Source organism: Colossoma macropomum, unplaced genomic scaffold (genome assembly GCF_904425465.1).
Source record: "Colossoma macropomum unplaced genomic scaffold, Colossoma_macropomum, whole genome shotgun sequence".
Classification (NCBI taxonomy): Eukaryota; Metazoa; Chordata; class Actinopteri; order Characiformes; family Serrasalmidae; genus Colossoma; species Colossoma macropomum.
In genome coordinates this window covers 5,793,086-5,804,969 of record NW_023494802.1, presented here as the reverse complement: position 1 = coordinate 5,804,969, position 11,884 = coordinate 5,793,086, and the positions used below count along the sequence as shown (strand labels likewise).

General features: G+C 37.6%; 1 protein-coding gene across 1 annotated transcript; it reads left to right on the top strand.

Annotated features, from left to right (window-relative positions):
- Positions 1-1,500: 1,500 nt before the first annotated feature.
- si:dkey-126g1.9 (uncharacterized protein C1orf115) lies at positions 1,501-10,519 on the top strand. The gene is made up of 2 exons (XM_036591617.1): positions 1,501-1,851; positions 10,345-10,519. The coding sequence occupies exons 1-2, from the start codon at positions 1,555-1,557 to the stop codon at positions 10,480-10,482; spliced, it is 435 nt and encodes a 144-aa protein (XP_036447510.1). The 5' UTR covers positions 1,501-1,554; the 3' UTR covers positions 10,483-10,519.
- Positions 10,520-11,884: the final 1,365 nt, after the last annotated feature.

Below are 11,884 nucleotides of genomic sequence, written 5' to 3'. Positions count from 1 at the left end.
TTTTTTATATATTTATACTTTAAATAACTTTGCAGAGATCTGTTTTCACTTTGACAATAAAGGGTCTCTATCTGCTGATCAGTATAAAAATACATCTGCTGTGATTCAGTGTTCTATGATAATGAAACATGAACTTTCTATCATGAGCCTTCTGAACACAATGCTCTTGGGCCCACTCTAGTAGCAGGGACCCTTTCCCCCTTTCTCCCCCTTATGTGCGCCCCTGACAGTAGCATAAAGTTAGACAACATACCTCTAATAATTACATCAATAATCATAACAATCAGGTCATTCTACTATTGTGATGTACTGTAAAAAAAATGCATTTTTGAGTTTATAGAACTTTGTTTTCTTAACTTACTATTAAAATTTAATAATCAAATCAAAATTTTAAGGCAGTCTGGTAACTAACTTTTTAAGTTAAGACTGATTTTTTTCTGTGTGGCAAATGATTTCCCACAACTTTAAAGCATGACAAAAGGGCTCAAAATGACGGACTACAGAATGTTGATGTCGGTGTATGCTTAGTTCTATTCCTAAATAAACCAACAACAAACATGATGGTTCTTCTTTTTCTTTTAGTTTGCTGTTTTTTATTTTTTTATTTGATTATAATTTCAGTTATGTTGTGCATTAAAAACACAACATAAGAATTACTTCACAGATGCTGAAGTTATATGCATGTAAAACAACTTTGATGCTTGTTTTCAGGTTAGGTTGTAAAAATACAAATTGTTGTCTGATTTTTAAAGAAATATTTTAAAATATAAATGTCATTTTGATACTAAAACTTACCCTAAGATTTCACACACACACACACACACACACACACACACACGTTCATTATCTAAGCTGCTAATCTTCCTAGGTTGTGGCGGATGCTGGAGTCTATCCCAGCGGTCACTGGGAGGAAGGCAGGAAACATCCTGGACAGGCCGTCAGTCAATCACAGCGCAGAAACACAGAAATTCACATTCACACACACATTCACTCCTAGGGCCATCTTCAATTCTCCCAACTGCAAGCCTTTGGACTGTGGGAGGAAACCGGAGCACCTGGAGGAAACCCACGCAGACACAGGGAGAACATGCAAACTCCACACAGAAATGACCCTGGTCACCTGACTGGGGAATCAAACTCAGGCCCTGTCCTTTTAGAGTCTCTAAAGATTGCTTCTTAACTCTGTCTTTGTGTCATCAGCAGAAGTTTTTATTTAGCCCTCATTTAGGACCCACCAATGTGTCCATGGTTTCCTTTCTCACTCCTGTAAGTTAAGAATGACCCAGTCAGTTTGCATTGTTTTAGTGTAATTACAGAAAAATAGACTTTACGATGTAATAAGCCTCGGAATACTCTACAACCTGACTGTGACCCATTAACCTGTTTCGACTAGCAGCCTGAGGAAGCCAAAAACACTTTGGAATCCACTGGTGTGAAGACTGTTTATGCAAAGCTGATCCAATAAGCCCTCCCAACTAAGAAGTCCAACCCCCCAAACAAAAGCTGCCCAGTCTCTGGCGAGAAGCTTCAGAGGAAGATCATCTACAAGGAAAGATGAAGCCTAAATCTTTTCTTGATGTGCAACTGCCACAGATCGGCCTGTTCGTCGGCCTAGAGACATTAAATGAAGGCTGGAGTGGCAGCAGTGGAGGATACCAGCGGCAGATCGACACAGGAGCTCCAGCACAGACTGCAGACAACGAGGACTTGGTTGAAAGGAAGCAGACAAGGGAAGTGCACTTCGCCTTCTTACCAAAGAACTATGTGCCTTTGGAAGAGAACGACAGCATACAGAGAGCAAAGGAGGAGAAGAAAGCAAAGAGGAAAGAGAAGTACAAGAAATACAAAAAGGCAAGATGAAATTACAATATGCTTTTGATGGCACTAGTTATACATGCAACATCTAAGGGTTAAGATAAGCCGCAGTTTATTCAACATTGTGACTTATTAACAGGAATTTGCAGGAATGTTTCTGTAACCTGTTAATGTTTGCTAGTTATTTAAGCCAAAACACTGTTGTATTTCAGGCACTGTACTTAGCATTTTAAAGCATGCCTGCACTCAGGCAGTGGGGTAAGTAAGCTTTGATACTGATATGGCTTTGATTAATAATCCACTTCTTATCTGATTGCTTTTGGGTGATTTACCAATATGTCCTGATTGTGGGGATTGGTATCAAAATAAACATGCATGATTGGGTTGATTAATACAGTCTGGAAACATGCAGTGGGTGGATAAAATAAAAAAATATAATATTGGATCATACAGTCACTGGCCACTTTATTAGAAATGCCTTGTAGCTCCACGTTGCTGGTGTCCAAAGTGTAGCCCATGCAGTGTAGTTGGTATGGTGTAGTGGGTTACACCTCTGCCTTCTACTCTGTAGACTGGGGTTCAATCCCCACCTGGGTAAGCACCCTACACTATACCAATAAGAGTCCTTGGGCAGGACTCCTAACACTACCTTTGCCTACCTGTAAAATGATAAAATTGTAAGTCGCTTTGGATAAGAGTGTCTACCAAATGCTGTTAATGTAAAATATTTCTTTATGCACAATCTGTGTCAGCCATCCTCTAGCCCTTCATTAACAGTCAGTTTCTGACCACAGAGCTGCTCTTGGCTGGATATTTTTGAGTGGTGAGCCTAGCAGTGACAGTGACGTGTGTACCTTTAAACAGCGTCACAAGTATTATCTTGTAACTATGTCAGTGTCACTGCTGAGCTGAGAATGGCCCACCACACAAACAATCTGTGGTCAGGAACAGTTCTGTATAGTAGACCTATAAAGTAAGTTCTTTCAATAAAGTGGCCAGTGAGTGAAAGTACAAGGCAAGTGAATCTAATAAAGTGGACAGGGAGCAACTAACAATGTACACTGAAAAAAAGTAATTAGGGATGCACTGATACAACTTTTTCCCTTCCAATACCTAATACTCATGAGTCTGAGAAAAGTCTTTATATCAGATTTGAAAGTAGAGATGAAGAGCAATCACGGAAACACTGAGGAAGAGAGTCTCAGAGTTTGGAATCTGGAATAGCGCCTATGGATCCTCATATTTATACCAGTCCACTTTTTCAATAAAAGCAGTGTTCCATATCACAAATAAAGCATGCTAAATGAAGCAAGTTTGAATGAATGGCATTTACTGTAACTTCACATGTGAATAGAAATTCATGCTGAATGTGTGGAAATAAATGAACACATCCTCTACCAAGAACACTCTTTTGCACATTTTAATGCAAAGTTACTGTTCTTTTACTGAATTTAATATATAAGGAAAATAACATATAAAATGTGTTCTGTGCAAAAGTTGTAGCACATTTAATATTTGAGATGTTATTTTTTTCCAATATGTTAAACTGTCATACTTCAGTATGTTCTCTGTGGAGGATGTGTTCATTATTTTTTACTTAGAAAATCAACAAAACTAAAAACATAGTTTGGCCAGGGGTGTTCAAAAGTTTACACACAACCTGAGTTCCAGTATCGGGGCTAGCTCAATATCAGTGCAGCTCTAAAAACAATGCATTGGTTTTACTTGATTCAATTTAATATGAATAAACAGTGTCAACATACTTACGGCCAAAAGTAACTCAACATATGAAAGACATATTCATGTATTGCTGACTGTTTCCATTATTTTGTCCACCCACTCTAGAATAAACCTATAAAATATGAATGGACTGATTTTCTGGCAATACTCACATATGAGATAAGAAGATGAAAACAGACTAACTTCCTTTCTGTAACCAGGACAAAGTCACCCTGGCATCAAATACCACCTTCAGTTTTTATGTCATATAAACATTGTTTGACTTGAGGAGGAAACAGGAACACACAGTGTTGCTGCTAGTGCGTCATGCATCAACACTGAGCTTTGTTCGTCCCGGGCCATGCCAGGATCATCTGTCTGAGCTGAGAGAAGCAGACTAAGCCAATTAAAGCACAGAGATTTGTCTGCAGCTAATACAGTATTTACACTGTGAGAGCCATTCACTAGGACAGCTCCGTAATCTCACAACCTCACTTACAGGCAGACCCACAAATCTGCGTCTTCCACTGCTGACATACATCCTGTGTGTCCTGCCTCCGCTAAGCCACTGTCCTTGACATTGGCGTCTATTTCTTATTGCTCAGGACTGCTTTAGTCCAACCAGGACTAAAGTGATGGAAATTAATCATAATTTTGACATTTGACATGTTGATCAGTCGTCACTCTTAAAGTTAAAGGTATCAAAAAAGGTTCTTCGGAGTGATTGAACAGAACAACTATTTTTGGATCCTTTCAGCGGATGGACCAAGTTTGTAAATGTGATGACCGAGTATGAAGTAGGATTATAATTCCACATATTCAAAAGTTTCTATACCCGTCACAAGGTTTTGATCCATTCTTCCGAGCGAAAAATTGTTGGGCCATTATTTTGTATGATGAATGGGTTCTTTGAAGCAATGCCATAGAAGAACCACTGTTAATCTCCTAAAGAACCTCTTAGTGGATGTTTTTTAAAGTTTTTACATGAGATGTAAGAGTCTGAGGAACCTTTCTATAGTTTAAAGAACATCCATAAAATTTATATGTCTATACCAATTAAAATGTTTCCTAGAACCAAGAACCATTCAGGAACTCTTATTTTTAAAAAGGTAGAAATTGGTGTGGTTCTTTGGAGTGATGCCATAGAAGAACTACTTTTGGATCATTTCAATGGATGAACCAAATTTGTGCAAGTATAAAGACCCTTTTTAAAGTTTTAAGATTCTCCACATAATGTAAAGATTCTATACTAACTAAAGTTTTTTCATCAGTTCTACCAAACCAAGAACTACTTTGGAATTTCTGTTAGTGCTGGAATTGTAGTGGTGGGTGGCTTTCCAAGGAAGAATCACTTCTGGTTCTTTAGGGAACCTTTGAGTAGATGGTTGTTTAAAAAAACAAATGTGTATGAAATATCAGAGTGTGAATAACATTTTGAAAGTTTAAAGAAAGGTTTTATACTCATTTCTATAACTTTGCGTACAAGCCAAGAACAATGTAGGAGCCTTTTTTTTTAAAATTGTTAGAATTTATGTGTTCTATGATCACTGTGTGTTTCATTCTGACAGCTCTATCCATCCAAAAGTAATATGTTTTACATATAGTTTAATATATCCTATTCTTGTTGTGGAGTATAAAGACAGCAAATTATAATATACACACTGAAAATGTTACCTCTTAAAGGTACCATATGTTATTGGGAACAGGTTCCTTCTGGGCCACAGCTCTAAGGTTAGTGTTTTCTCTTGTCTTACGCTCTGAATAGACATCTGAAGTTGGATATGTGCGTCATTCTGTAGTCTGCGTCATGCCCATGTTAGGAACTCTGGGTCTGAGCAGTTATGGGACTAATGATTGCCATTTTCGAAAATTGTTGCCATCGTTCCCATGATATGTTTTGTCCTATGTACTTTTTTCCACTGAATGCCACTGGATCGTGTGAAGGACCCAGCTGTTAAGGGGTGGAAATGCAAGCTAACACTGCTGCACACTGAAAAGATGCTATAAGACGGACATTCTCACCAAAATAGCAAAATACCTCACACACACACACCAGCAAGCATGGTAGTAGAGTTGCTTTGACAGAAGTAGCCCACAGTTTGAGTAATTGGTGTTGGTGTATAGCAGTGTTGAAGTTTAGCACTAGACTTACTTGCAGATTGCTTATAGCATGTATGTAGCAATATTCATATTTCAGCCACTAAATGACCTCATAATTCAGAGGATCCAGTGACATGTGGACTTTGGGGAAAATTGTACAGAACTACGAATGACAACACAACTTCAGATGTCTATACAGTTTGCAAAGGCCTTGCCAAGCTGTTGAGTTAAGGAGGCAGCCTGCTGAGGTATGCAGTGCTGTGGCCCCTGAGGACTGGATCCTGACACATGCCATAGAACAACTACTTCTAGGTCCCTAAAAAACCTTTCAGTGGATTGACCTTAAAAGGACATTATTATAGAACATTATTAATGTTTAACAAACCTCCACATGATGTAGTTTTTTTTCTAAAGAAGTTTTTTTTCTAGAAATCTGAGCCAAGAACAGTTTAGGTACCTTTATTTTAATAGTACAGTCAGTTTTCATGGGGCTGTTTATCTATTTCACCATTTGCATTTACTGAAGGTTATTTCATTGAGTTCCTTGTTTTAGTTTAATGGTCATTCTCTTATACCCCATGGCAGTGAAGCATGTTGAGTGTTGATAAAGGTTTAATAGAGGAGGAAAAACTATTCCTGGAAGAGTATTTTTCCAAGTCCATGGCTTTGTGATGGTAAATGGCATTTCCTGGGCTTTGCATGTGTTTTTGTGTCAGGTCTGCTTGACTGGTAAACAGTGAACACAAGGAAGTGACCCGGCCTTACAGCTTAATGAGGATTAGTGCTGTCTCTGTTTGCCTCCCTGCACTCATTCAGGCCTAGATTATCAGTTTGTTTATGAACTTTTTTATGACTTTTTTATGAGTGCTTTGGGGAATTGATGCAGCATGTTGTAAAACGCAGTAAAGACAGTGGGAGTGCAGTTTTGTTTTGTTCTGATGTCTCTGATTAGTGATCAATGTTTGATCACCCTGTTAAAGGGACATTCTGCTGTAAACTTGCCTACTCACCTCCTACAGTGGTCCCACAATAGCCCCAAGAGTGAGGTTTAAGTGAGTTTAAAGACTAGGAAAAACCCCTTCTGATGATGTATCTTGAAGGTGAGAAAATCTTTTGAAAAACTACATGCGCTTTAGGGCTGTTTTCACTTTTTTTGCTAGCTGGCAAATGCATAAGGCTAAATGCTGGCTAACATTACTGCTGGGAAGGCACATCTGTATTTATTAGCTTCTACATGAGCACATTTCTTTGTTTGTATAACATATTTATAGAATGCATGCTGGGAGTTGTAGTGAAATAACACTAATGGATGAAAACAGACACAAAATTATGAATTGTGCTAAACTGACGAGGCTGTGGGATGTTGAATGTTGAACTACAGAATATTACATAACATGACAAAAATGTTTTAAATGCTAGTTTTAGCCCGGAATACCCCTTTAATTATTGTCACCATCATAACAAAATATCATAGAAATCATAACTTTAGAAGAGAAGAAAAATAGGTTCCTAACTTTAATGTCTGTTAATTTTGAGAGTTTATTTCAAGTTGTTTTGGACCTTTTCTATCATCTTCAATTCATCTTGAAATGTTTACATGTGGAGGGCAGCTTAAGGCAAAATACACTGGCTGTGATTTTTACTTGGATTTTATAATGAAAATAAACATGACCATGTGTGAGTTCATGTAAAATAGTTTTTGTTTCTGAGCGTCTGACAGAGGGTGAAGTTCCAACAGGGAAGGTTTATTTTTTGTTCTGGGAGCAGGAAGGGCTGTCTGTAAACGTGCAGGTTGACCATTGTCAATACGCGGAAACGTCCCTCCAGGACATTTTTGCACATCCTGTTTATGGCTTTATTGATAGGGAGGGACAAATGTGTATTGGCGAAGGTACTCTGTCATAGAGTAACTGTATGAATGCTGTCTTGGTTTGGGCTCTGGGTTTAGTTTTTAACAGTGCTGCAGAGGCTTAGGATGAGCCATGTTTTTATCTCTTAAAACACATTTACAATATCCTTAGTGATTATTTGAAATCCACAGATGACTCTCGGTCTCCAAACAGTTTTATTAACAGCTTGAATGCATTTTAGTTCACATCCTATACACTGTAGAGAACTGGTGTAAATTCACAGTGGAAACACTGCAGTACAATCTACTGTATTCTTTAAATACAGTAGATTGCTATAAAGATGCTATAAACATTCTAGGAGATACAGGCAACCTCTTTCTTAACCCTTTTGTGGTGTTGATGTGTTTGTTACTCAGTGGTCTGGTGGACCCACCACATTATTGTTTTTTAAATCAATACAGCCATAACAATTTATGTAAAGGTACTAGATGTTTAAAAAAAATCACAAGTGGTCAGTGTAGAGTTCTCCTTTAGCAGCTGTAGCCAGTAAGCAGCTTGTCTATGTTGTCCACCCTCACACATATGCACACATATACAAACACATACACACACATACACTAACAGCAGGCCATGTAGGAGAAGAACACAGTAAAGGGACACAGCACCTCCACACATTTATTCATTCATTATTATTACCCCAACACCACATGTGTAGTATAAATGTGTAGGGGTGAACAGTGTGAAGTCATTGAAAATGTGTTATTTTATATGTTCTTCACAGAAAATGAGCAAAAGCCAAAGAATCTGGTGTTGAAATAATAACAAATCACATAATTTTTTCTTTTGGTAAACATTGAAAATGGGTCCCACAGACCTGAACACCAGACAAGAGTTAAAGAGGTTAGAATGTTGGAATTTACAGTAATAAGCAGTGATTTGCAAAGCATGTTGGGAAAGTGTCCAGTATTTTGTGCATTCTTGAGCAGCCGGTCTCAAAGCCAGATTAAGGGGAGCCTGTCCACTTCCTATTTTTCACGTTTTATCAAAAACATGACTCCAAAATGCTAAAGTGTGTCCACGATCAAGTGCACATTGAATGGATCTAAATGAGTGGAGCTAATTTAACTTGTTTTTGACCATTTGTGCAGGACCTTCCTTTAATTTGGGAAATTAAATTAACTAAAATGAAAATTTCTTCTTAAAACCCACTAATGCAGTTTTCCTGAAGATCCTGACATTCACTATGTTTTCTTATTTGCGATTTGTTCTTAGGTGAGAACAGAATCTACACACACTTAGAACCTTTCTCAAGAATAAATTTAAGAAAAAACTTTGGTATTATTATTGGTGAATGAGGCCACATGATTTTGCACAAAAGCTCCATAGCAGCCCATTCGTTTTAGGCTTGCTCAGGAGCGCCCTCTAGCTTTTGACAAACTATGACGTCATTACTGAGTGGCAGTTCTCTTCTCTACTTTCTCTTCTCTCTTCACATTCTCTACCTGACTCTGAATATTGTAGTGGGGGAATGGAGCTTCCCAGCATCCCTTGCAGTTTGTATGTTTATGTTAATTAGCTTTTATTTTTCAGTCTACTGTTCATTTCACAGGAGTTTTCCTTTTTGTTTTAACATGTTACTCTTACCACACAGATACTTCTGAATGCATTATATATTTTTCATTATTCCAAAACATACAGTGAGGGCGTTTTGTGTTACAGTTAAGCAGTTCATCTTGTAATGTAATACTTAAAAGAGTTTGCTTACTGTCATCTTTGTACGTCTCTCTTAACAACCAGCAGAAGTGCATGAAAGTGTTGTACTGTGATGTTCAGTTCATGGTGTGATAAGCAGTACTATAAAATAGTGTGGTCATTCTCTTAACTATGTAATGGTAAGCATAAACGTTCAGGCATTTGCTATTGGAAGCTAGCTAGACAGATTTGACGTGATTGCCTGCAGCTTAATATGTGCTATGTAATGTAACAAAAACGGGGGTTGGGTGTTTTACTGTTGTAGCCTATTAACTGAATTGGCTTGCTCAGATTTGCCATATTGCAGATGTTCCATGATAGATACCTACAGTGTTCTCCTAAACTCACCTGATCATCAGATTTATTTGCATCTGCTTCAGTTTGATTGATTTGCGCTTTATGCTTTTTTGCTGTTTGGCACATTATCTTAAACCCTCTTTCTGAAGGTCTACTTTCCTGCAGACTTTAGTTCCAACCTGTGCCTAACATGCTGTTAGCCAGATGTGTGGCCAGATGTGGTTGGAACTAGACTCTGCATATACTATATTATACAAATCATTAAAATTCCTCCAACCTCATTTACAGTCATATGCAAAAGCTTATTTGCTGAATTTAACATATTGGAAAAAAAACACAAAGTTTGGCCTGTTCAAACAGTATGGCACATTTTATAGTTTTTCCAGTATGTTAAACTCAAATAAACAGAATTTATAGACATTTTAATAGAAATTGTTCACTGAAAATCTTTAAGTGTGTTCTCTAGAGGACTTTCAACTATATGTCAAGGAGTGTTCAAACTTTTGCATTTGACTGCATTTATTTACATACACTTCCATTCTAATCATTTGAAATCACGGTTCAAAAGTCTGGAATTAATGTTTAGAATAATATAAAAGTAGTTTTGTCACAGATACATTTAACCCCTGTTGTTCCCAACTTGAAACATTGGATGAAACATCTAGTAACAGCTTTTTAGTGTCTAGTTCATATATATATGAAATAACTAAGATTTTCACAAATGATTCCAGACTTTTGAATGTTAGTGTATTTGTTTGTTGCGCTTGATTGGCAGTGTTTGTGATGGTCAGTGTTGCTGTTTGTCTTACAGAATGTGGGGAAAGCTCTGCGCTACAGCTGGAAGTGTCTAATGTTCGGACTTCAGAACTTCACTGTGGGTTACTCCACCCCGCTCGGTGCGGCCGCCACGATCGTCCCAGAGTTCAGAGCAGGACGCGCCAAGAGCTGAGAAGATCAGAGCTCATTCCTTTACAATCACAGCAGGCTTATCTGCTCTGAATGTTTCTGATGGACCTTTCAGCATCTCTCAGACTGTGCCTTTACGCAGGCCTGTGATGGGTTACTACTGACGACGGCACCTGCGTGAATGTGATTTTCTGTTTATACATATTAACAATAAATGCATTTCATAGGCAGATTGTGATGGGACTATGCAGTATAGCACATAACATCTGTTTATGCAACAAAATAGTACTATAATATTAATTATGCAGTGTTTTACATTCAGTTATATTGAAAAAAACATGCAATTGACTATTCAAGTGTGTGTATGATTTTCACATGAATAAAATACATTACATCAACACAATCTCTGCCAAAAGTATGTAAACTGAAGGACAGAATTATGTTGATGTAATATATTGTATAATATGGACTATAAAAAAACTACAAAAGAACCTAAAGTTTATTTTTTTTTACCATGTTATTACTTTCAAAGGGAATTTCATCATATTTTTATTCTATAAACAAAGTCATTCAGAGTGGGTTTTAGAGGCATCAAACTTTTCAGACGTCTGGTTCCTATCACCACCACTGTGAACAATTCTGACTCAATAAGTTTCTCTAGAACAGAGCATTTCCCACCAAACCACTCTGAATGACTTTGTTTATATCTTAAGCATTTAATTATGTAGGAAGTTTGAAAAATCAGTGAATTTCCTCTTTAATCAAAAAATTTTCTTGTTCAGAGAAAAAAAGGAATCAAAAAAGGAATCTGTGAAGTGAAAGATGATTAAATGTTGTAGGTATGTCTGTAGTGAAGGTTTAGCATGTAGCCTACATTTGCAGATAGGCTAATCTGAGCTGCAGGAATTTAAAGACAGGAAGGCTTTAGACAGGAAGAAAAGAGGGAAAAACAGGAAGTGGCGCTGCAGGACTGGGTCAGTTTTCAAAGTTGGGTTGAGCTCTGGACTGAATTCATTCATTTTAAGGCTGCCTGAAATATATGCGCATAGCTTAACCCTGTTAAGGGAATCCTCCAGTGTTTTTGAAACTAATCTCTGTCTGACACGTCTCTAGTGTTTGGTTGATTATCAATTCTACTGTACATACAAAAGAACAGAAAAGCGGCTAATTCAGAATACGTTCGTAATAGATGCCTTTGGAAAGCATCTGCTCATTGGCTTTTATTATAAGTGAGACTTAAAGGGGAAACACATTTAGAAACATAACCATGACTACATCTGTCGTAAACAGGCCTACTTACCATGCCTCCTGTAGTCATGTCCCGGAAACTCAAGAGCAAGATTTTTCAGTTTAAAGACTGGAACAAACCCCCTTCTGATGATGCATTTTGAAGGTGGGAGGAACTTTGAAAAACTACAAGCACTTTGGCGTGGACCCTTGAGGGG

What these genes read in the sequence shown, in the direction of transcription:
- si:dkey-126g1.9 (XM_036591617.1), top strand. Translation starts at nt 1,555, where the DNA reads ATGAAGCCTAAATCTTTTCTTGATGTGCAACTGCCACAGATCGGCCTG. An exon ending in AGTACAAGAAATACAAAAAG is followed by an intron (nt 1,852 to 10,344) that starts GCAAGATGAAAT and finishes TTTGTCTTACAG; the next exon opens with AATGTGGGGAAAGCTCTGCG.